Source organism: Oryctolagus cuniculus, chromosome 5 (assembly GCF_051225735.1).
Source record: "Oryctolagus cuniculus isolate XC-2025 breed Fujian yellow rabbit chromosome 5, ASM5122573v1, whole genome shotgun sequence".
Lineage (NCBI taxonomy): Eukaryota > Metazoa > Chordata > Mammalia > Lagomorpha > Leporidae > Oryctolagus > Oryctolagus cuniculus.
The window spans coordinates 38,157,567-38,182,370 of record NC_142871.1 but is presented as its reverse complement, the minus strand read 5'-3'; the positions used below and the strand labels follow the sequence as shown (position 1 = coordinate 38,182,370).

At 43.5% G+C, this 24,804-nt stretch overlaps 2 protein-coding genes across 51 annotated transcripts in view; one reads left to right on the top strand and one right to left on the bottom strand.

Moving 5' to 3' along the window:
• Positions 1 to 2: 2 nt before the first annotated feature.
• SMLR1 (small leucine rich protein 1) lies at positions 3 to 9,676 on the top strand. 2 transcript variants are annotated; one of them, XM_008263501.5, is made up of 2 exons: positions 3 to 202; positions 7,974 to 9,676. In XM_008263501.5, exons 1-2 carry the CDS (start codon positions 76 to 78, stop codon positions 8,093 to 8,095), a joined length of 249 nt encoding a protein of 82 aa, XP_008261723.1. In that variant the 5' UTR covers positions 3 to 75; the 3' UTR covers positions 8,096 to 9,676. The 2 variants fall into 2 exon arrangements, with proteins under 2 accessions (XP_008261723.1, XP_089188815.1); XM_089332689.1 differs by lacking the exon at positions 7,974 to 9,676 and adding an exon at positions 4,959 to 5,101.
• Positions 9,677 to 13,549: 3,873 nt separating this feature from the next.
• Positions 13,550 to 24,804, bottom strand: part of EPB41L2 (erythrocyte membrane protein band 4.1 like 2) — a 257,797-nt gene continuing 246,542 nt past the window's right edge. For 48 of the 49 annotated variants that reach the window (XM_008263508.5, XM_070073578.2, XM_008263509.5 and 45 more), the window contains one exon: positions 13,550 to 14,781. The gene's annotated coding sequence lies outside the window, so the exon portion shown is untranslated. The remainder of the gene's footprint in view (positions 14,782 to 24,804) is intronic. The other variant, XM_070073592.2, reaches the window with a different exon arrangement.

The window sequence follows — 24,804 nt, the reverse complement described above, 5'->3', positions numbered from 1 at the left end:
CCAGAGCCCCAGAAGAAAACAGGGCTGACTCTGCGCAAAGCCACCTTCGTCCGTGGCGGGTGTGCACTGCTGGCAATGAGCTCTGTGCTGTCAGCCTTCGTGAGAGAGCTCCCTGGCTGGTTCCTGCTCTCTGGGGTCTTCCTGCCTGTGGCTTTGCTGCTGTTCCTCCTCATCGCCTACTTCAGGATCAAACTGATTGAGGGTAAGTGTGAAGCCCTAGGTGTCCTTGCGCGTGACACACCTTTGAAACAGGCGGATGCACTGTCAGTGCAGCTGGCAAATCTTTTTTTGTTTGTAGGTACTTGGTAATGGCGAAGTTTGATCCTTTCAACAATGTGGCTTGTATGTTGAGAAGCCCTGCTGCAGGGACCCTTAACTAGAGTCCCTCTCGGCCAGGCCATGATTCAGCAATTTTGACCCATAGTCACTTGTCTCTGTCTCATAGGTGATATATTCACAAACACTAGAACAGTGTCCATATCTGCCTTCTCTATGCAACAGACCTATGTGTGCATGTGTCTGTGTGTGTCCATGTGTGTCCATGTATCCAGGAGCATGGGCCCAAACACACTTCTTCCTTATCCACTGAACGTCTAGTCAGGAAGTGCGCTAAACACGGTGCCATCACACGCAGTGCTTGGCAAATGGAAAGCTATGAGAGTTGTTTCTCAGGGTGCAGAAGGCAAGCAAACAATCTCAGGAAGCTGCAAATGATCTGAATTGGGGATGTTGCTCCTGAATTAAGGCCGTGTAATTAAAATTCATGAAATTGGGCTGTGACTTACAGGCTACATGTGAATCCAGTATTAGATTAATACTTCAGAGGTTAATAACTATCCCGACAAAATTAGTCACATTTATTAATTTGGGCGGTGTCATATTAAACTACCAGAAAAGCACACTTCAAAACTCCTCATCTTCCATAAAAGCTTGCCAAGTACAGGCAATGTGGTCATGGACGTTATTATACGTACACATGTTCAGCATCCTAAAATGACTAGTGCCACATCATATACCTTGACTTCTAACAGAGATAAACTTAGGGATATGTGTCTCTAAGATGAGATTTATAATATCAAGACATCCTAGAGGGCAGAGAGCACATTATGGAAGTGCAAGCTGCCCATCACACCTCACTCAAACACCCCCCAGCCTTTCATTTTTGGTGTCTCATTTTTATGAACAGCTCTCTTTTTGAGTGATGATGGCATTGAACTCTGCGGGATAAATCTTTCTTTATTAAGTTAGTTCATCCTCCACTGCCCCGAGACCAGTCTGCTGGATAGTCTGCCACTCAGCCATTCATTATTGTACTGAACCCGGGGAAGAGCCTCCAGAAAAAAAAAAAAAGAAAATTAGAAATCTCCAAGCTTCTAACTACAGCTCCCCTTCAGAGATTCCCAGCTTGGTTAATGCCCAGTCACTGCAAACATTTCCATTTTTTTGAAGGCCTTTCAAATGTGTCGCAATAACCACTGTCAGTCACAGCACCTCAGGCTCCCGCTGACACCAAGCACCCTAGGGAGCAGTAAAAGGATGCGGATGTCACAGTCAGGGACTGGTATGCTTCACATAGCTTCCAAGTTTCATCTCTGGCTGCCTCTTCGGCCAGATAAAATTTTCAGTATCTCAAAAATGGATCAAGCATGAAATAAGGCAAACAACATGCCAAGATGGCTTCATGGATTTCAGTTTTTAAAAAAAAAAAAAAGATTTATTTTATTTATTTGGAAGGCAGGGCTGAGCAGACCGAAGCCAGGAGCCAGGAGCTTCCCCCAGGTTTGCCACCTAGGTGCAGGAACCCAAGAAATTGGGCCCTCTTCAACTGTTTTCTCAGGCACATGAGCAGGGAACTGGATCAGAAGTGGAACAGCTAGGACTTGAGCTGGCACTTATACGGGATGTTGGGATTGCATGTGGTGGCTCTGCCCACCACACTGCAATGGCAGCCTCTTGGTTTTTTATTGGCCTCTACTCATCAGTTATAGTAGGTCTGATAACTCAGTGACTTGGTGAATATCTGACATTTGAGATAGACATTGCAAAATAGGGTGGACCTTGGATTTTTACCTTTACTTATCTTTGGGCAAACATGTATTGTATGTGAAATGTAAATGTATTTACAGTATTTTATTTAGATGATTCTGAGTGCAAACATAGCACTCACATTCCTGGAAGGCAACCTGTGTTAGAAGTGTGGTCTGGCATCCTAGAGGGCATATGCAGAGAAAACACAGGCAAAGTGCTGACGTCAGGGCCAGGCCCAGAGGAAGGGCTCAGCATATGTGTGTCACTGTGATTACTGCATGGAAATCCCCTCTGTGTTCAGCACATCTCAACCCATGTAAGTTGTCTAGAGATCAAGGCTCAGAGAAAAATTATGAACTTAAGGTTACGGAGCAACAAAACTAGAACTGCTTCTGAAAGATGTGACTGAGGAGTGTAAGGTCCCTAAGTTCCACCGTCTCTTCACACTTCCTTTTCCCTTCTTCCTTCCAAATGCTGATATGCTAATGAGCTTGTCTGGACTCCAAGACTTGCCCCTAAGCAAGCATGCCACATCCTCCTCTAACCCAAGTGACAGCAAGGTGGCTGCCTCACAATAATGAGGGCCAGTGCTCTCTCAGGAGAGTCCTTTTCTCAATGTTAAAGTTGCAAACTTGAACCATGCTTTTGGACAGAAATAGTACTCATTGTTCATTCACCCTTTTATTCAACAAATATCTGTAAATCCACCACATAACAGCGACTGTCCTAGGTGGAACAGACCTTACTGTGGGTTTTGGGGATCAAGGAAAAAAATAATTCCAGTTTTACAAAACCACAGCAGGGGGCTGGCATTGTGGCAGAGTGGGTGAGGTCACTGCCTGTGACACTGCCATGCCTTGGCTCCTCCACTGATCATACAGCCAGCTGCTAAGGGTCTGTGAAAGCTGTGGATGATGGCTCAAATGCCTGGGCTTCTACTACCCACGTGGAGGCCTACATGGAGCTCCTGGCTCCTAGCTTCTACCTGGCCCCAGTGCAGGCCATTGTACCCATCTAGGGAGTGAACCCACAGATGGAAGATCTCTCTGTCTTTTCCTTTCCCGAACTCTTTCAAAATAAATAGATAAGTCTTAACACACACACACACACACACACACACACACACACACAAAACAAAATCATCAGAACTTAAAGGAGATGTTGCAAATCTGTACGTTTCTGACCCAGGCCTCATTGGATGCCAAGTCAAGGGGCTGTGAGAGTCCCCTGTCCCTTCTCCTGAATCTTTGCCCAAATGTCAGAGCTGAGCACACTCACCACAGGCAGGATCCTCTAAAAGCTAAGGGGTACTCGAAGGATGTAATGAGCCACTGGTTCCATGGTCTCCTACTGTGGTTTGCCCTCACTGAAGTATGCTTGGAGCTTCCAGACTGCAGGTAAGAAGTACAGGAGGGGCAAGTGAGCAGGCAGAACTAGCTGTTTGTTATGGTAGACGACAAATCTGTGTATCAGTCACTGATCGCCATAGGAAGGGGGCATGTCCCATTGCAAGTGTGTTCATGGGAAGAATACTCATGACTAGAAGTACTCTGTTCCCAGGGGCCACCAAAGAACCATGCAGGGGACAAGAGACAACAGCATAGTAGTCCTCTCTGGTGCTATTTGTCATCCTGCTGATAGTGGGTCCCAAGTGTGTTGGGGTGAAGAAAGTGGAGGGCCTGGGTACTATTCCTTCTGGGCTCCTGGCCAGGGTGGCAGCTGATGGGCAGTTTGTTCTCTCAAGAACGTCATATTCAAAACATCCTTTCCTTGCAGTCTCCTGCTCTCTCAAGTGGAATCTATGCATCTTCTAGCGTTAGCACAGAACCTTACACGATGATGTTTCTATTTCTATAGCGAGCTGATTGTTTTAATTCCAAAAGTCCTCTTCCTGCTGGGGAGAAGGGGACTCAAAAAAAAAAAAAAAAAAAAAAAAACTTTCTGTAGCTCTTTTCCTAAGAGAAAGTAGTAATATCCTTTCTCCAGCTTGAGGGTAAATGAGATCACTGGGCCTAAAATAAAATAGCACCAGTTTGTACCTCCATTTAGCAGCATCCACTTAAAAACTGTAAACAGATGGTCAAATGTCATGTCACTGATCTTCCATCCATGGTGATGGCAAATGTAATCATTCCTATTTTGTTTCTGTGAAGAGAGGGACATTGACAGATTAGCCGATGCATTCCCAGAACCTCTTAGTCCTGCATCCTAAAACAGAAAGGCAGCTTGTGGGCTTCGCACATCCTGCTCCGTCAGACGCAGAGCTGTTTTAAGATGTGATGGAAAGCATGTGGGGGTGTTGGAATCATTCAACATGAATCCCTGCACTTGGAGCCCTAGGAAGTCATGGCCCATGTAAATTTAATTAGCATGTAGAGGACATCAATTTTCTCACAAAGAAAGAAAATCCCCTAACATCCTGCATTTCTTCAATCTGTGTCAACTTCCTTGAGGCGTAGCTCTTGGTGCAGGTCTCAGTCTTGAACTTTCCATGGCCAAACCCTTCATCAGCCAGTGCTCTTACATATAACATCTGGTGGGGAGGGAGTTGGGATTATCCTTTCTGTCCGAGTCCTGCCATGCCTAAATCTCTACTTCCAGTGCCTCCTGCCCACAAAATACAATCATCCCAGTCGAGAACAAATTGCTCAAAAATAATCAACACTGACAAAAACAGTTGTTAGAGCCAAAGGAAGGTCAGGTAATTGAGCAATTCTGCCTTTGAGCTATTTCAATTATGAAACAGACATGTATTGAGCACATGTAGGGTGGATAGGCATGGTTTTAACGTTTATTTTAGTGGCTGAATATAAAAAAAGGAAAAAAAATAGGGGCCGGCACTATGGCTAAGTTGGTTAAATCTCAGCCCGCGGTGCCAGCATGTGATATGGGTGCTGATTTGAGTGCTGGCTGCTCTACTTCCACTACAGCTTCCTGTTAGTGCACCTATGAAAGCAGCAGAGGATGACCTGCGCCCATGTGGGAGACCTGGAAGAACTCCTGATTCCTGGCTTCTGCCTGGCCCAGCCCTGGTTGTTGTAGCCATTTGGGGAGTGAACCAGCAGATGGAAGACCTCTTGGTTCTGCCTCTCCCTCTCACTCTCCCTCTCTGACTCTGCCTCTTAAGTAAATAATAAATAAAATTCTTTTTTAAAAAGGCAAAAAAGTTATTTGTATAAAACAGATAACTTTAAGAATTAGTAGACTGAAATTGCTAAGACCTCAGATTGTGGAACCAAACCAAACAGGGTTTGGATTCTAGCTCAGTAGCAGTGGCCACTCTATTTAGCTTTGCGAAGCTTCAGCTTCTTCATCTGTAAAATAGAAATGACAGCAGAACACAGCTGTGAGGGTTCAAGTGACATCACACACATAAAGTGCTTGTTCTGAACAACTATTTGTCATTATTACCCCTGCTGGCTAATAAAGTCACAAAAGTCAGTGCGTGTGTCATTATAATAATAACTGCTATTAAAATTGTCTTGGAATCATCAAGTAAATTATCCAAGGTCACTCACCCAGAAAGTTATAGAGACAGGATTTGAATCCTGGCTGGCTGGCTGGCTCCAGAGCTAGCCCTCTCCAATACCAAATAGGTATTATGTGCGTCTGTGAAACTCATGGATGCTCTTGGCTCAAATAAAGTTACTACCAACCTGACAGCCAACTATGGAAGAATTTTAAACAAGGCAAGAATTTTATAAAAAGGTTTGAATGAACTGACTTCACTCATTGACCCAAGAGAGAAAATTTTATTGCATGCAGAATTTCCCATCACAAAAAACTCAGGTGTTTTGAAGGCCACCTGTTTGTCTACTCTCTCTGTGCACATTCTCCTTAATAATTCCTTTGAAAGAAAATGATGGCAAAATTGCAAACTTTTTTTTAGGAGAGAGGTAAATTATTTTATTTCTTTTGATCTCTGCTCAGTGCTAGCACAGACACTTGCTCCACTGAATACATGGCTCACTGTAGACTGCTGAGCTTCCCCCTGGCCCTCTATTCTAGCTCTCCACTTGTCAGTTTTCTTCTTTCAATCTCATTATTTAGATCACCCATTTTCAGCTCTAACTTTGTATGCTGGTCCCTCATCCAACATGACTGTTGTGCAGTTGGCTGTTGCTAGTAAAGAATGAAAATGAAGAATTACTCATATTTCAGAGTTTATAGCCTAAGCCATGGAGAATCTCAAAGGTATCCCTTTGAAATAGCAATAATCTATGTGGAAATGCAACGGAATCCAGTGGCTACAGGTGCGGGCTCTGGAACAGACTACCTGGGAGCAAATCCTGAATCCATCAGTTTCTGTGATCTTGGGCAAACTGCTTCATCTTGATTTCTCTCTGCCTCAGTTTGCTCTTCTGTAAATTAAGAATGATAACAGTGACTAGCACATAATATCACGGCAATAGTTAAATGAAATAGGGGTTGACAGTGACACAGAGGTCAAGCCACCACTTGTGATGCTGCCATATCAGAGTGCCAGTTCAAGTCCCAGCTGCTCTGCTTCTGCTCCAGCTCCCTGCTAATGCCCCTGGGAAAGCAGCAGAAGATGGCTCAAAACTATTTGGACCTCTGTTGCCCATGTAGGGGACCCAAATTAAGATCCTAGCTCCTGGCTTCAGCCTGGCCCAGCCCCAGCAACTGTGGCCATTTGGGAGAATGAACCAGTGAATAGAAGATTGTTTCTCCCTATCTATTATTCTGCCTTTCAAATAAATAAATTTTTTAAAAGTTATAAATGAAATAAAGCATGCAAAGGCCTTCAAACAGTGTCTGGCACATAGCAAGTACTCACAAAAAACTGTTGCATCTCAAGGCTCATGTAGCCCAGTGCTTGTCACCATCCAATGCAATGCATGTCTCCTAACATGATGAATCAACATTTGTGAAGGCCTAGAAGAATCTAAGGAGGGAGAGCATGTGTCTTCAGGTGCATGACATATAAAGTGCCCGGCAAGGTTTAAATGGCATGGACTTGATGTAGGAGCCAAAGGAAACATTTCAGGTTCAACTCTTCTACAAAAATGTCTATCATCTCTCATGAGATTACAGGCTCCTGGTCTCAAGCTTGACTTCATTTATTATAATTATGAAACTTGTAAGAGGGAGAACAGGATTCATTGTGTGTTGGTGGCAGTCAGAAGAGAGATGTATTTGTTCTACCAAGATCTCAAGAAAGATCTCTGGACTAAAAGTCAGATTTGGCTATTGCCAGAGATAATATCTGAAACCACAGGAGCAGACAGCATACAGAAAGAGGGTATATAATAAAAGGCAAAGGGATAACAGTGGGAGGTGGGAGAGGTGGGGCGCAAAGAGGGCTAGTGTCAAACACTACAAGAGAGTGAAATGAGAGACTGGAAAATGCCAGTAGATTTAGTAATGAGGACACCAGTGATGGGTCTTAATATTTTAGTAGAGCAGCTTTCACTGGAATTATATTTTAAGGGGTAAAGGAATTGTAGATCATGAAAAGTTCAAATGGCCAGAGTTGTCAATAAAAGATGCCAAAAAGTAAAAGGGAGAGGCCTCACTGGACTTGTTTGAAGACTATCAATACCCAAGATGTTTGGGGAAGGAGTAGCAGGTGCAGAAATCCCTAACTTCTGACCTATACACATGCTCAGTAAATGCTTATTGACTGTCTTAACTTAATCCACTTGATCTACTACACAGTCACCTTAGCTGGTGACAACTGTTTCCTACGTTGGCTATTTGTTCCCTAAGCAGCACCAATGTTCAGAATGAGGATTTACATTCCTCTGGAAGCGGCTGAGGAGGTTAGCGGAGATCCTAGAAAATGACCAACTCTGAGACCTGGCTTCTGGAACTCTCTAGGGCCATCAGCGTCAGAAATGGCCACCAGTATCCACTTAGGAGCTGCACATGACCAATGACACTGAGCTTCCCAAATTCTTAACTGAGATTGTTTTTACTTTCAGTTAATGAAGAACTGTCCCAGGCTCCTTATCGTTCCTGCCAACAAAGTCTTAAGGATAGTTCTTCGTCACACCGGAGAATGAAACGGCGTGACTATCGGGGAATGACCAAGGCCAAAGCATGATGAATTTCCACCATCTGGACAGCAACAGACAGCAGGTTAGCTAGCAATGTAGGCCGATATAGAATCCTAGGGCACTTGCTGTGAACCAAGTTGAAGAGGGGCAACTATCATCTAACAGAACTTCAGTGAAACTCAGTTCTTCTGAAAGTACGAAGAATGGAAGATTTTCTTGGATACACTCAATGAACTGGACACATCATAACTTTTCTTGCTTTCATTGTGATTGTCTACTCATCAGGGCACACTGTAAAAATGCAGTTCTTAAAAACTTCTTAAATAATATGCTGGAAACCCACATTATTCTGATTTGAAAGGTGAAGAAATTTTGGTAGAGAGAAAATGAACAGTGAAAGTGGAGTGCCTTGCAGAGAGCTTTGAAAGTTTCCTTTGCAAGAGTTTCCACTTGCTCCTCTGACAGTGCAGCAACTCCTTAAGTGACATGGTTTCTGTCCTAATTTCTGGACCTGAGTTTGCATTCCTCCTTTTCCCAACTGCTTACACAAATCATTATTGCGATAATGCACCACAATACAAGTAGGCTTCCTATCCTAGTTATGGATCACATGTCCATCATGATGGGACTTCAAAATATTGACAATTTGGTGCTTGGTACAGAAAAGGAGAAGAGAATCTTCACAAAATTCATAAGGAGAGTAATTTAAACTTTTGCCTCTAAAAATCATAATACCAGGGAGCCATTTCTATATATGGAAAGAAGTCTACATTTCACTAGCAAAATAATCCTTTTAGTGGGAGGCCTAGAAGACAACAGAGACAACTGAAAAGAAACATTTAATTCAAGGTCATAGCTAAAACAGACTGTGTTATTATTGTGTGCTCCACATTTTCCTAGTAAGTTCAAAACATCCCATGTCTGGTCGAATTCCAATTTTTGCACATGAATATAAGAAGCTATTAGTCAGTCACTTTATAAAACACAATGAATTTGCTCAACTCTATGCACCAATTTCAGCAGTGAGCTACAGTTGTAAAAGATCTTGTGGACCACAGCCAACTGACACAGGGGAAAATATTTACCATCACTGGCCATCAGGGAAAGGCAAACAAAACAACCCAACATCACTTCATTCCAGTTACAATATTCATTACCCAAAACACAAAAACATGACAAATGGTGGTGAGGTTGTGGAGAGAAGGGTACCCTAATACGCTGTTAGTAGAAATGAAAATTGTAACAACGATATGGAAGACACTAGGGTGACTCTTCAGAAAACTAAAAATGGAGCTACCATCTGACCCAGCTATCCCACTCCTGGGACTATGTCCAAAGGAAGTGAAATCATCAAAGAGATATCTGCTCTCCCATGTTTATAGCAGCCCAATTCACAACAGCAAATATATGGAATCAACCTAGACATCCACCAGCTGATGACTGGATAAAGGAAATGTGATATATACACACAATGGAATATTATTCAGCCACAAAAAGAATGAAATCCAGACATTTGCAATAAAATGGTTGGCACTGGAAGTCAGTATACTAAGTGAAATAAGCCAGAAAGACAAATATCACACTTTCTCTTACTTGTGAAAGTTAATACAATTTGTGGATGTCATCAATTGGGGTATAAGACTGGCTCACTTACACTCAGTCATACCATGTACATGATAATCTACCCTTGTTTCCCATTATCATCATCGTCATGCATCCCTCATTCTGTGACACTAATACACATTTCCAAGAAAAAAATAGTATATACATATATATATATATGTAGGTATGTATACAACATCTACATATGAAGTAAATGTGGGAAAATATTAAAATTGTTTTAAAAAACTAAAAAAACCTATAAATTTATATTAAACAACATCTCGTGGACTCCAAAAGCCAAAATGCACCAGCAGTGTGGGACATTTGCTCCTCCTCCTCCTCAGCCCCACCCTGGAACTCCTCATCCGCATCCCGTGAGCAGTCCACCTACTGAACATACTAAAGACACTGGTTTTTTGTTTTATTGCACTTGATTACAATGGAAATGTCTGCTGTGGCTTTCAGAGGGAGGTAATTTAGGATAACTGTTCATGCCATATGGAAGGAATAACAGTATTCTCTCAGCTCACGGAGGGATCTCTTTTTAGCCCCTGCTGGAAGCAGCTTATGTAAAAATGCCTTCTTTAACAGAAGGTGTGAAAGGACGCATCCTATTCCCATCTCGACAGCTGCCAGCCAAAGGAGGGTGCAGCTACTAGGGTCTGCTCCATCTTTCTCCAGAAGCAGGCACTTTGGAAGCCAGGTTCTTGGCTCTGAGGGATGTCAGCCCACCATCTCAGCTACTGTCCTGAACAGAAGAGCTCTAAACGTGTTTGCCATAATAAGCACAACCAAGGGGTTTAAAACAAGACCCGTTTCTATCTTTGCAAATGAGAGCAAGGAATCTGCAATGAAATTATGACTCGATTCATGAATGTCTCTCATATGTAGAGAACATGTGTTCCCATGGAAGGAACAAGTCCCAGGGATTTCTTATCATCTGTTTGAAGGCAATGTTAACAAGTTTGCCAAATCCTTTACAGAGGACTTGGCGAAACGCACAGCCAAGCAGCTGCCTTTGCTCTTCCTGTGCTCACAGGTCCAGCTCAGACCTCATTCTGGCCGGGCTGCTTTGGTCCTCTCACTGCAACTGCCAGAACAAGCTGTCTCCACCCGACCGGGCTGGCAGTCTCCTCGCGTCATCCTGCATCTCGTTCCATCCTGTGATCCACACACAAGCCTTTCACCATGAGCCACAAATGCTGTCACAACCCCAGTCTCACCCCAATACTTCCTGATCTATTTCTACTGTTCTAGTATATGCAACTATTCCCCAAGAGGAAGTCTCTCTCCAACTTGAGACCCTCCATGAAATACTTCAATGGGTGTCTCAATTCTGTCTGGTTGCCATATCATTTAATGGAAACTTAGCAAGGAAAACATTTTTTTGACAAAGCTAACTTAAAGCTTTACTTTTTTAAGATTTATTTATTTATTTGAAAGTCAGAGTTACACGGAGAGAGAAGGAGAGGCAGAAAGAGAGAGAGGGGTCTTCTTCTATCCACTGGTTCACTCCCCAATAGACCTCAACAGCCGGAGCTGCACCCATCTGAAGCCAGGAGCCAGGAGATTCTTATAGGTCTCCCACGAGGGTGCAGGGGCCCAAGGACTTGGGCCATCTTTCCACTGCTTTCCCAGGCCATAGCAGAGAGCTGGATCAGAAGAGGAGCAGCCGGGACTCGAACTGGGACCCAGGTGGGATGTCGGCACTGCAGGTGGTGGCTTTACCCACTATGCCACAGCGCTGGCCCATAACCTAAAGCTTTTACTGTCATCTTTGCACCTGTCTTGTTAACCATGCTGCAAATTTGGAAGCTTGGCGCTGGGAAACTGCAACTCCATGATGGTGCCACACCCTGACCCTATGCAACTGATGACAGAACTAGGCAAGGAACAACCCACACTGTTCTCTGAAATATTATTTGAAATCCCTTTAAAAAAAAAAGATTATAGTTAATCTGGCCAGGTAACAGCTTCCAGAATTCTCCAGGCCCAGTTTAGCAGCAATTGGAAAATCAACTGCAAACTCTCCTAAGACACAGAGAACAGCTCTTCCTGGAAAACTTACATTGCTTGGCAAAACTCAATCTTGGAAGTCAGAGTTCTTGTTTCTGACAACCCTCAGAATCGTAACGCCCAACACATTTTGGAAACCAATTGTCAAATTTCTGATTTATAAAAAGAATTTTCAAAGCCTGCTCAGGAGATTCTTGCTTTCTAACTTTATAACTGATATCTCTGAGCTTATCAGAATTTAGGCAAAGGTATATTATCTTAGCACAGGAGTGACAAACATGTACTTAAAATTTTTAATCTATAATTACCATCATACATATTAGGAATTAAAAAATACTGTATCCACTTTAACTTCTCAAATTCATCTTCTGAAATCTGGCTGTTGATTTACTTCTCTATTTACTGTATCATTTGAAGTTTTTTTTTTTTTTAAAGATTTGTTTATTTGAAAGGCAGAATTACAGAGAGGCAGAGGCAGAGGCAGAGGCAGGAAAGAGAAGTCTTCCATCTACTGGCTCACTCTCCAAATGGCTACAATGGCTAGAGATGCACAAATCAAAGCCAGGAGCCAGAAGCCTCCTCCAGGTCTCCCACAGGGGCACAGGGGACCGGGCACAGGGGCACAGGGGACTGGGCACAGGGGACCACGCACTTGAGCCATCCTCCACTGCCTTCCCAGCCCACAGCAGAGAGCTGGATTGGAAGTGGAGCAGCTGGGCCTCCAAACAGCTCCCATTTGGGAACGCCAGCATTGCAGGTGGTGGCTTGACCCACTATGCCACAATGGTGGCCCCTATTTGAAGTTTGACAGCCCAGTTTACCTGTTACCAGTTGATAAAATCCTGAAACTATTTTTTGCTTTAAAATATGGCCTTCCTGTTGCGACTTCACATGGGACTAATTATCACCACTGTTCTGAGCAGCAATGTGGGTACTAAGTCCCCATAGAGGCCCTTGATGTCTTCGGGACCTGTCCTGAGCCCTAACCAAGCACTGCATTTGCTGCTCCAAGGGAGCTGCAAAGACAAACTTTCTAGCACTGCCGTAGCATTTGAAGTATGGAAGGATACGGTTCTCAACACCCTCAGGGGATCAACCCACGATTCCTGTCGTGCACAGACGCTTTCTGAAGCGTAATCTATCCACAGAAGGACACTTGGCTCCATAACATTGCGCTGGCTTTGCTCCCGAGACAGGCTTCTCCAGAAAGTTGTTTTTGTTCTAAGTTTAGAAGAAAGTGAGAAAGGCCTTTCACAAGCTGAGAGGTAATTTAGTTGGAGTAGATCTCAAAGACAACAGTGTAGCCAATTGTATTTTAACGCACTCACTCTAAATGACTAGAGAAATTCTACACAACATTTTTAAATGAATAAACTCTGTGGGCCATTTGATGCACAGCACTGAAAAGAAAATGAAGCAAGTTGTGTGCCTCAGAGAAGGCTACAACAGTGAGCCTTCTCAGTTAAGTGCACAGCCCAGCCCAGAACAGAGTCTGCCCTGCCTGCTACATGAAGGTACGGCAGGCGTGAAGTAAACTAGGACACGAAGCAGAGGAGTGGGATCCAGGTGGCTTGGCTAAGAGATTTCCAGAAAACAAAGCAAAAAGTACACAAAGAAATCTAGCAAAAATATCCCCTGGAGAACGTGTGAATGCTGGGGTGGGTTATTTAACTAGGCTGAAGAAATCTGGTCACTAAGCATTGGCTCTACAAACTTTCCGCGCTGCTTTCACCACTTCAAATCAGCGATGCCGGCGGCACCACTGGATTACAGAGCTGGAACAGATTCTCAAACTGCAGCATTCCAAACAACAGGAGGGCTTCCGATGGAAAACATCGCTTGAGGTTATTTTTTTAACTTTTATAAAAAGAAAAGCAACAAGATTGGAGAATAAACAAACTTTATTTTATAACAGTATTACAGAAAGCAAAATATCATTTAATACAACTTGAAGCTGCTATAAATCTAATCTGGCTTTGTAACTATACATAGAGTCAAAAGCAAAGGAGAAAATGTTCAATGCAGTTAATAAGTCCCTATCAGGTTCCCTGGTGTCAGCTTTCAATGGCATAGCTTTCTTGTCACCAACAAAAAACCACCACAGCTCCCCCTACCCTCTCCCAGCGTCCTCATCCTCAACCTTGTGTGAATCATCAAAGTATCTGAAAGAGATACACTGCTCAGTAACAAAGGTCAGTTTTACATGTACACAAACAGGTTTAACACAAAGCAAGTGTCCTACCCAGTGGGAAGTGTTGAAATTTGGATACGTTAAGAAAGAAAGCACTAAGGTTTTAAGCTGCCTGAATTTTTTAGTAGAAGGGAGGAAACAGCTTTGTCGTTCTCCCCCCTCCTGCTCTGGAATGCTGTCGAAGAGCAAGTGTCTGAGAAGCACTGGCACTGTGGCAGGACAGGGTCTCCACACACAGTGCATGGTCAGCGAACTTCTTTGTAATTCTCCAGTCTGGAGATTCTCCGACTCTCCACTAAAAGTAAAAAATCACCGGACTGGAAAGTCAAAAGGGTTCAATACAAAAAACATCCCCAGTGAAATTCTCAAGCATTAGAAAATGTTCAAGATGTAAGAAATGCTTTTAATCTGTATTAATATTTTCTTATACAGTATATTTACTGCAATCTGAAAACTCTGCAAATATTTACTGTAAGAATTCAATGGAAAAAAATCTGGAAGAAGGAAAACCGCTATCTAAATTAGTCACAGAGTTTCCTTTCCGCACAACAGCACCTGTTCAAGTGAACAGCACCCTACCAGCTTGGGCTGGCTTTGTTCACTGTCATTTGATCAAATGAGTCATAAAAAGCAGGTAGTTGCACACAAAGTAAACAGGAAACAAAAAAAAAATGCTTCAATTAAAAAAAGAACCAAGAATATTTAGAAGTGGTTATAAAACAAAATAATATATTAAAATGCATGGGAACAGTGTGGACCAGAGCTGTTAAGGTAAGGTTTGGTGTTGGCATTTTAATTCTTCAGGCTTCTGGTCATTGTTACCAGTTGTAGCACAAATTTGCTGGAGTAGTGGTGTGGCATTAAGACTGAATGGTCAAAATTCTTCAGGTTCACAAAGATGAACGTTGTTTAAAAAATGACTTCCTAGGAGAGAAAAAGAGACAAGGCTTAAATATTCCAAAAACAGAGACCTGGAAAAGCTTTTAAATAACATTCATCACATTTCCAATCATGTAATCAACAGCTCTCTGCTTAGTTCCATGGTAAATAATGTTGGCTAGAAGTCAAGCATGAGAGGATATTCTAAACTCAAAGCCTTAAAATATCCAGAGAATGGACAAGTACAATGGAAACAACTGGCAAGTGAGAGTATATGGCAAAAGAATTAACAACACAGAGATGATTCATATTATCCACTAATTCTCCCTCATCTGAGGTTTTAATTTCCAGCTTCAGTCCACTGCCATTAACCATGGCTCAAATGGGTAAGTGGGAAATTCTAGAAATCAACAATTCTTAAATTTTAAATTATGGGCTCTTCTGAGTTGAGAGAGAAAATCTTGAGCAGTCCCACCCAGCCCAGCCCCATCTCATTGGTCAATCATGCCTCTGCCAGCATACTCACATGTGCCACCCACCAGTTAATCACTCAGCAGCCACATCAGTTATCGGGACGACAGTCAAAACATCATGCTGCTCGTGTTCAAGTGACCCCTATTTTACTTAATGATGGCCCTAAAGCACAAGAGTAGTGATGCTGGTGATTTGAGTATGCCAGAGCAGCTATCAAAGGGAAAACTACACTAGAGTTCAGTACTAGCCCTGGCTTCAGGCACCCACTGGGGGTAATGGAATGTATCCCCTGAACATAAAGGAAAACTGCTGTGAATCTAAAACAGAAATCAACAGAGATTACAAAGCTGCACATAAGGAGTAGGGAAGCCAAAGTCCACTATGACTTCACTGAAAAGAACCCAGGATCGGATGGTGAGAACAGAATAAAGAGGCATAAAATTGAAAAGGCACATGGCATTATAACAGTAAGAAGGAAGTCAAGCTGTTTGTGGGAAGGAGGAGGGAGAAATACATAGGAATAGGACAGTGAAAAATTGGGTATTGTTAAAATTAAGTATTGGGATAGTAGGTAATGAACGATAAGGTAAGAAACTGTAGGTCTATTCTTTAACACTAGCCTAAGAAAGAACTTGATCTAATAGATTTTAGAAAAAATCAGCTGAAAGAGCACGGAGATGGTCAGGTCAGGCAGGGTAACAGCGCAGGAAGGAGGTCAGGATGGTTCCTCCTTGGTTTTAAGGAAGAGTTTGGCATGGTCTGATTTATGCTTTAAAGACACCACTACGGCTTCCCTGTGAAGAGCAGGCGGAAGGCAGATGGTGGTACATGCAGAACACCAGGTGGAGGGCCACTGGAGGAGCAAGATGACAAATGTCAAGTATTACTGTGAGACGGCATGGACCCAAACTCGAGTGGTTGCTAAAGAAATCAGGTGAAAGAGATGGATTTTGAGAGGCACGACTGAAGAAGAATCAGAGTGTAGTAACAGAGGAGGAGGTATCAGAGAGGACTGTAAGGTTTGGAGTCTGGGACCTCAAAAAGGGACAGAGGATGACTCTCTTAGAGCCTGGGTGAGGCCTTAGGATGAAGGATGTAAACTGGGGAGCTGGCAGCCAAGGGACAGTGAAAACAAAAGATGGAACTAAGTCTCACCTAAGTGTAGGGAAAATGAAAGACACAGCCTTGAAGAAGCCCCCAATCAAATGTAGGCAGACAGGAAACAGGACTGAAAACAGATGACGATGATGCACTGTCTCACGAAGAGAAAAGAGTTGTTTCATTTTCTATTTCAGCTCGGTTGGAAGGTTTGGCAAATGGTAGGTAATTACAGGGGGCAGTGGAGAATGGTAATTAATTTACTTTTCAAGAGATACTGGTCCCAGGGCCGGCGCCGCGGCTCACTAGGCTAATCCTCCGCCTAGCGGCGCCGGCACACCGGGTTCTAGTCCCGGTCGGGGCGCCGGATTCTGTCCCGGTTGCCCCTCTTCCAGGCCAGCCCTCTGCTGTGGCCAGGGAGTGCAGTGGAGGATGGCCCAGGTGCTTGGGCCCCGCACCCCATGGGAGACCAGGAAAAGCACCTGGCTCCTGGCTCCTGCCATCGGATCAGCGCGGTGCGCCGGCCGCAGCACGCCGGCCGCGGCGGCCATTGGAGGGTGAACCAACGGCAAAGGAAGACCTTTCTCTCTGTCTCTCTCTCTCACTGTCTACTCTGCCTGTCAAAAAAAAAAAAAAAAAAAAAAAAAAAAAAGAGAGATACTGGTCCCAAAGTCAATTAGAATGTACACTTTTAGTTAGATAAAATTAAGTCTTGTGTTAATGGAAAAAACTCCTCACCATTTAGATTTCTCACAGATAATATTATAGCCTCTTGATTATTAAGGACAGATTGATTAATCAACTACATGGTTTTCCACCCTGTTGTCTGCCTTAGGCTATTTCATTATTCATTAGCACTTCTGCTTGATTCTAAGCAAGAAAAAAAAATCAATGGAAAAAAACGCAGGTTTTTTTTTTTTTTTTTTTTTTTTTTTTTTTTTAGAGTAGTAATTACAAAAAGACATGTGGGTCAGTGAATGGAAAGGGATAAAACTATCAATCAAATTGGATTTGGGAGTAATACAAGGCCTTCAGTCATAAAAGCTACTCTAGCTATTCTTGTTCTGTGAAAGCTGCTATCTCTATGTGCTTTGCTTAGTGAATACACATTTGCTGTTGTTGTTGAATGCAGATGCTATTTTGCCTAGTTTAAGTTCTAGAAAACAAACCCTTGATGTGCCCAGTGTCTCCAAACCTACAAAAAGAAGGTTTGGAATTCTACTATCCAATTTTTTCTAGGCTTCAGGTCACCATTTCTTTGATTCAATTTTCAACAAAAATAAAAATTATAATAAATCATAAATTTTTAAAGCAAAGCTAAAATTTAAATTGCTTCAACTGTACAGGAAATTTGGTATATATATAGAAATTGAAGGTAATAGATCTTGAGCTCAAAAACCTTCAACAACTGAATATGTAGAAAAAGACAGATACACCCATATGAACTCAAATACTATTTCCGTTTATTCACAAACAGTAGAAAGTATATTAAACTATCTTTCTGACAGCAAATACAAATGACATTGATGTGTTCTCATGTTTCTAAACAGTTTTCAGAATCAAAGAAAATTAAATTTATTGCAATTTCAATGTTCAATGCATTTGTTTTTTCATTCTTTAAAAAGCAATAATCAAGGGTAACTCAGGTCATTAGATAATATGTCAGAACTTGCTGTATAAAGCTTTTAATTTACACATCTACATATCTTTTTTGACTGCTTTGTGTACAGAAATGTGTTCTTAAATACTAAACACACATTTAGCTTTTCAGCTGAGAAGAAGCGAAAATGATGGGATCACTAATGCCTTAGGTACATGGCATCAGCACTTTAAAAGGTCCAGTCATTTAGCCTGAAAAAAGCTTACAGACTAGACTAAAAGATTGTGACATATCTCAACCAAATTGCAAACTAGGCACTAGCTCTTCACATAAAAGGTATAAAGTTTTTAAGAATTCTTTATTTTCTTCCACTTTAAAAAAAAGTTTGAATTTTACTCATTCACAAAATTTGAACATCTTTACTTTGTCTTTATAAACCAATAGCCAGTAACAATTTATTTTCACCTTTATAAAAATCATAAGGTTCACCTTGAGTTTGGGTAAGATTATATAGCTAACTAAGTATATGGATTACACTTTACGTATTAGAATTGTGGTCAGGTACACAGAAACACCCAAACTGCTGTTTCATTTCCATGTTTCAGTTTCCTGGCCCTAGACCACACAATGTTAGTAAACATTGCTAACCACTTCAGCCACACTGCCTAGCCCACCTCCCCATCTTTGGGCTGACATGAGAATAGGTCAATGTAGCTAAATTTCATCTAATGAGCCTTTAGTTCTGTGTCCAAATTCTTCCAGGAGACATGTCAGTTGCATTCCTTGCTTTAAGCCATCACAACAGATTGAGAGAGTCTTACTCAGCTTTCCCAGGGCACCTACTGAACAGTAAGGAAAACAACAAAGTCCTATGATCTCATTTGAAAAGCATAATTTCGGTTTCCAGAGACAAGGGGCTCACATATGAGAGTGAGTGTTCAACTCCAGTAACTGATTGTGAAAGCTCATTTTAGAAAGCATTTTGACATCAACCACTAGAAATGCTGTCTTTAAGTGGTCTCAATAAAAACACAAAAATACAGGAAAACCAAGTAAACAACAAAGAAAGAAAAGTTCTTCAGATTAAATATGATAGAGCAGTAATATAATCAAAGATTTTTATAAAAAAGGGATTTGTTCATTTATTTATTTGAGAGGCAGAGTGGACAGAGAGAGTGGTTCACTCCCCAAATGGCTGCCGCAGCCACAGCTGGGCCAGGCTGAAGCCAGGAGCCTAGAACACCATCCGGGACTCCCACATGGGTGTCAGGGGCACAAGCACTTAAGGGTATTCTGCTTCTTTTCCAGGCACATTAAGCAGGGAGCTGGTTCAGAAATGGAGCAGCCAGACTTGAACTGGCACTTCTAATATAAGACGGCAGAGTTGTAAATGGTAGACCTGCTGAGTCACGATACCAGCCCCTAATTAGATATTTGAAATTAGATATATTGAAAACAGTAATAAAATGTTTAATAGGAGATATTGCAATTCTTTGCAATTATCTAAAGAAAAATGAGGTCCCAGCACTTGGGTATAAAGTTCAATCTTAAATATGTTATGGATTTGAATTATTTATAATGCCAACTTTTATTTTATTCTTCTTTGGGTCTCAATTTACACGTTTGATTTCAAAATTTTAAGCAGAATTTCCCATCAGTTCTAAGAATCCTAGAGCAAAAACCTGCAAATATGTTAAATTCCATCAGGTTAGTCCAGGAAACAGTCAACTGCTAAACTGTTTGTACTGGCACTGTAATATAGATGAAGCACGGGCTCCACACACTGGCTTGCTGGAGACTCCTTTGTGGGTACAGAGTTAAGCTATTTGCATAAGTTCACTTAGATCTGCCCTGGGAGACTGTTTACATTCTCATGAGGTGGTTTAGCACAGGTCAAAACAGTAGCAAACTATACTGGAAGTCACTTGGAGGAGGCAGAAAAGGGGAGGGGGGAGAGGGAGAGAACACTAGCTGTCATCCACTGGGTTTCACTCCCCAAAAGTCCACAAAGGGTGTGCCTAGGCCGGGCCAAAGCTGCAGAGAGAGAATGCAATCCAATCTCCTAGGTGCGTGGGGAGGACCCAACTGCTTGATTCATCAGCACTGCTTCCCAGGGTGTGCATCAGGAGGAAGCTGGATCGGGAGTAGAGCAGAGTGTGGGTGTCAAACCCGGGCACTCCTATGTGGATTTGAGGATGTCTTAAGCATGAGGCTAAACAGCTGTTCCCAATCACTGCACTCTTGACTAGCAGGCTCTCAGTGCAATAGGAAGAAAGGCATCTTCGCCAAGAATGTCCTTGATGACAGAGAATTTTCTGACATCTCAACCCTTGAGTACATGTCCTTTTAATAAGCTGTGGGATGCAACAGAAAGCATGCATACAGCACTTCCACTGCATGTAGACCCATAACAGTGCCTACAGGAAAAGCATTCGTATGAACGTTTGAATTGAAGAAGCTGCTGTTTTCCTAAAAACACCTGTTTTACTTGAAAGGATTATTGACAAACTGTGTTATTCAATTTGGATATCTGGCAGACATTTTCTTAAAATCAAAAGCTGTCACACTTCAAGGAAAACAACTGACAGGATTTGTTGGCGGTGATAAAATTCAGGCGCTCAGTAGAAGTGAGAGAGCCTTGAGAAACAACGTTTTTGCCATGAGCAGCTTGAGAGCGTCCGGATATTAAAGGCTCTTCTGATGAGATCAGTGGCCACCGCTGACCCTTTTAATGTCGCAATCACTTTGCCTTTTCCAGGATGTCATATAGTTGGAACCACACAGTATACACAGCCTGTTCAGACATGCCTCTTTCATTACGAGATTATTTTTAACTTGAATATTTTTAAGATTTCTCTATTTTGATTTATAATATGGCCAATTTAAATAGATAGAATTCATATAAACAAAAGCTATTAGGTTCTTTAGCAGTTTATAGGCATGTGAAAGTAGTCCTGAAGTCACTATGCTTCAGAAATCCTTACAGGGAATCTGCTCGTTCTACCCTGTTTGTACTGCTGTCTTCTCCCGCAGCTGTTTATCTACGAATCTACATTCACACATGCTGAATAGCGAAGGGAAAATTAAATCTAGTGTTTTTTCCTTCTCAGTCCAATGAAATTTAGCACCCATTCTGCAAATATTTCATCAAAATGTTTCTGCTCCTCCTGGGTTCCTGGAAAGCATTAGCACTGGTAGGAGCCTGTCTGCCCACCTGGCTGTCCTGTGGTGCCCTGTGAGGCCAGGTCTCATGTTTAGGCTTTTCAGGACTGGGCTAGCCTGAGCCCTGGGTTCTCAGAATGAATGCTGTCTGTTATGCTCATTGGCAAATATGGAAACACAGTTTCACCTCAAGGACAAAAGTGCAGCTAAAAGTTTGCTTGAATCACAATGAAAGTATGATGGGGCCGGTGCTGTGGCACAGTGGGTGAAGCCGCTGCCTGCAGTGCCAGCATCCCATACGAGCGCCGGTTCGAGATCCGGCTGCTCTACTTCTGATCCAGCTCTCTGCTATGGCCTGGGAAAGCAGTACAAGATGGCCCAGATTCTTAAGCTCCTGTACCCCTATGGGAGACCCGGAAGAAGCTCCTGGCTTTGGATCAGTGCAGCTCCGGCCATTGTGGCCAGTTGAGGAATGAACCAGCGGATGGAAGACTGACCTCTCTATCTGCCTCTCCTTCTCTCTGTGTGTCACTCTTTCAAATAAATAAACAAATCTTTAAAAAAAAAACAAAACTAAATATGGTTGTTCTCAGAAGAGTCAATTTTGGGAATGTTTTTCCAAAATTTTTTGTGGTGTTTTTCTGTTTGTGTTTAAAGATATGCCTGCCTTTTACATAGCTGCATCTGTCTCCCCATGGAGATTTCCAGGAACAGTGTCTCCTACCCTGTTCTCTCTAGCTCTCTGAGTCAGTTAGACTCCTTTGCTTTTGAAAAGTGAGAGCTGTCAGTGATCTCATCAGCCCAATCACATGGATTTTCTTTAAGCTAAGTTTTACATTATAAATTTATACTAGACATTCAAGTCACTCAAGCTACTAGTATTGCCATGCTTTTTCAAAATGCTCTCGCAAATGAAACATCATCAGTTATACCCTCAAGAGCACAAGCTACAATTAAAGGATGAGACAACTGAGAATTTCTCAGTTTTTCACTCACATTTAAATTCATCACTTTAGTTTCTCTGCTTCTATATTTTCTGGCATGTAAGAAAGGCAGCAACAATACTTCATTTTTTCCAACATAATTACTTTATAAAATATAGTTCTACTTCTTCACTTAGCTTTATATCAAGGTTGCAACTTCAAAGGCTTTCGTAAAAATAAATTTTTCTAAAGTGAATTGCATTTCACGTACACCGATAGAAGTTTGTTATTTGAGAGATCCCCACGATGAATCCTTCTGCAAAGCAGTATGCAGCAGACTGGGACAGACTGAGGGGTGCTCTGGCTCTGTCACTCACCACTGTGGGCAAAGAGCTGAATCTTTTCAGGCATGAATGTCACAGATGATTCTGGGAACTGGGAACAAATGGCAAACCTCTGAATGCAAAGCCCAGCACAGGATAGGTGTGGGGAGCAATCCGGACTGGACTGAGTTACTGGAATTAAGACTTATTCTATGCATCTGCTCTCCCACAATATGGCGCTGGGAGAGAAGTAAACAGCTTCCGCACAGCTGCCTCCAGTTCAACTAATAAACTGTAGGACTTGCTCCTGATTGGAGAGCAGCGTACTCGGCGTGTGGGCAGCCGAGTTGGGATTGGCGGAGGAGGACTATAAAGGAGGAGAGAGACGGCATGCACCAGGAACATCTATGGGGAACATCTAAGGGAACCCGTGCAGCCCCCGAGAAAGCCGGCCGGCGGTGTGCCGCTCCCCTGCGGAAGTGGGGAATGCGGCCAGGGGGAACTGCCCTTCCACGGAGGTGGAAGGGATAGTAGCCAACCCGGGAAGAACCAGCAGCAAACCCGGGGAGGGCCGAGCAGACGAGAGAACAGCGCAGGGTTCAGTGTCGTTCCTCCACGAAGAGGGGGAGCGACATAATGGTGCCGTGACTCGGATAGGAAACCTAGGGCGGATAGGAAACTTAGGAGGGAAGAAATGACTCGGATTAGGAAACCTAGGTCGGATAGCAAACTTAAGAGGGAAGAAACGGGAAGAACTGGGAAAATACCGGAGAGAGAGACTAGCAAACAGCCTAGGGAAAAGCCGGACGAAAAGGGTGCCGGAAGAAGCTATTGAAAGCCTAGGCATAGACTCGGATACGGACTGTGGGGAGAGGCCAGGAGAAATGAGGGAGGAATATTGTTGGAAGAAAACTTAGGGAAACATACCGGGTAGAGAAAAATGTTAGGGAAATTGAAGCCGTGGGGGGCAGGCCAAGGCGGACACGAAAGCCACTTTGGGATTCTCAAGTTAGCCCGGGAATGGGGGGCGAAAAGTTGAAACCAGAAGCTGAAACGTAAGCCAGATTGGGATCTGTCTGATTAGCCCGGGGAGCAAAGGACGGGAAGCCAAACCGTGGGGCGGAGACGTATGCTGGGTTGAATTCGCCAGGCTAGCCCGGGGAACTTAGATTGAATGCTAGTGGCGGACACGTAAGCTACGCTGTTACTCGCGGAAGCCGCCGCGTGCAGAGAGAGCACGGGGCGTGAATAGATAGGGAACGGGGCTGGCGCGAGGCCGTGGTGCAGACGCGAAGGGCGTGGAGACCGCGGAGCGCGCGAAGCCAAGCCGCGCAAAGCCGGGAAGCTGCGCAGATGAAAGAGGCGCGGGCTGAAGCGGCTCAGCCAGGAAGCCGCTGAGAAGTAGCCTCGGGGCGGGCAGCGGGAAGCTGCGGGGATAAGAGAAACAGAAGTTTGGAAGTGGAGTGAGAGAAATGGGAATGTTGGCAGACAGAAGTAAAATGGGAGAAATAGGAATGCCCGGAGATAGAGAAATAGAGAAATAGAAAGGCCTCCCTACAATACAACAATTAGAAGGCTTGGATTCGGTCTGCCCGATTAGTGAGGCGATGAGCACCTGGGCGGCTAGCAGCTTATGCGCCGCAGGTCACCGAAGACAGGCACGAATTAACATCAGTAAGGCCTCCCCACAAAAAGGCAATGAGAAGGCTTGGATTCGGTTTGCCTGATAGGGCTTGTAAGCCCCTGCAGGCTCGACCAGAGCATGCGCTGCAGGGCACCGAACACAGGCACGCATCAGCGCCTAAAAACCTCCTCACAACATGGCGAAGAGAGGACCCGGATTCGGTTTTCCTGATTGATAGGACTTGTAAGAGCCTGTGGCAACTCTAGCAAGTAGAGCAGAGTGTGTGCCGCGGGACACCGAAGACAGGCGCGTATCAACGCCAAAAAATAAAAAGAAAGGGGGATCTGTGGGAAGCAATCCGGACTGGACTGAGTTACTGGAATTAAGACTTATTCTATGCATCTGCTCTCCCACAATATGGCGCTGGGAGAGAAGTAAACAGCTTCCGCACAGCTGCCTCCAGTTCAACTAATAAACTGTAGGACTTGCTCCTGATTGGAGAGCAGCGTACTCGGCGTGTGGGCAGCCGAGTTGGGATTGGCGGAGGAGGACTATAAAGGAGGAGAGAGACGGCATGCACCAGGAACATCTATGGGGAACATCTAAGGGAACCCGTGCAGCCCCCGAGAAAGCCGGCCGGCGGTGTGCCGCTCCCCTGCGGAAGTGGGGAATGCGGCCAGGGGGAACTGCCCTTCCACGGAGGTGGAAAGGATAGTAGCCAACCCGGGAAGAACCAGCAGCAAACCCGGGGAGGGCCGAGCAGACGAGAGAACAGCGCAGGGTCCTGTGTCGTTCCTCCACGAAGAGGGGGAGCGACAGATAGGCACCCCATAAATATTTGCTATTATTATTTTTATAGATTTT

Coding starts and splice junctions, on each gene's coding strand:
- SMLR1 (XM_008263501.5), top strand. CDS start 76: ATGAGCTCTGTGCTGTCAGCCTTCGTGAGAGAGCTCCCTGGCTGGTTC. Junction 203..7,973: donor CAGGATCAAACTGATTGAGG/GTAAGTGTGAAG, acceptor TTTTACTTTCAG/TTAATGAAGAACTGTCCCAG.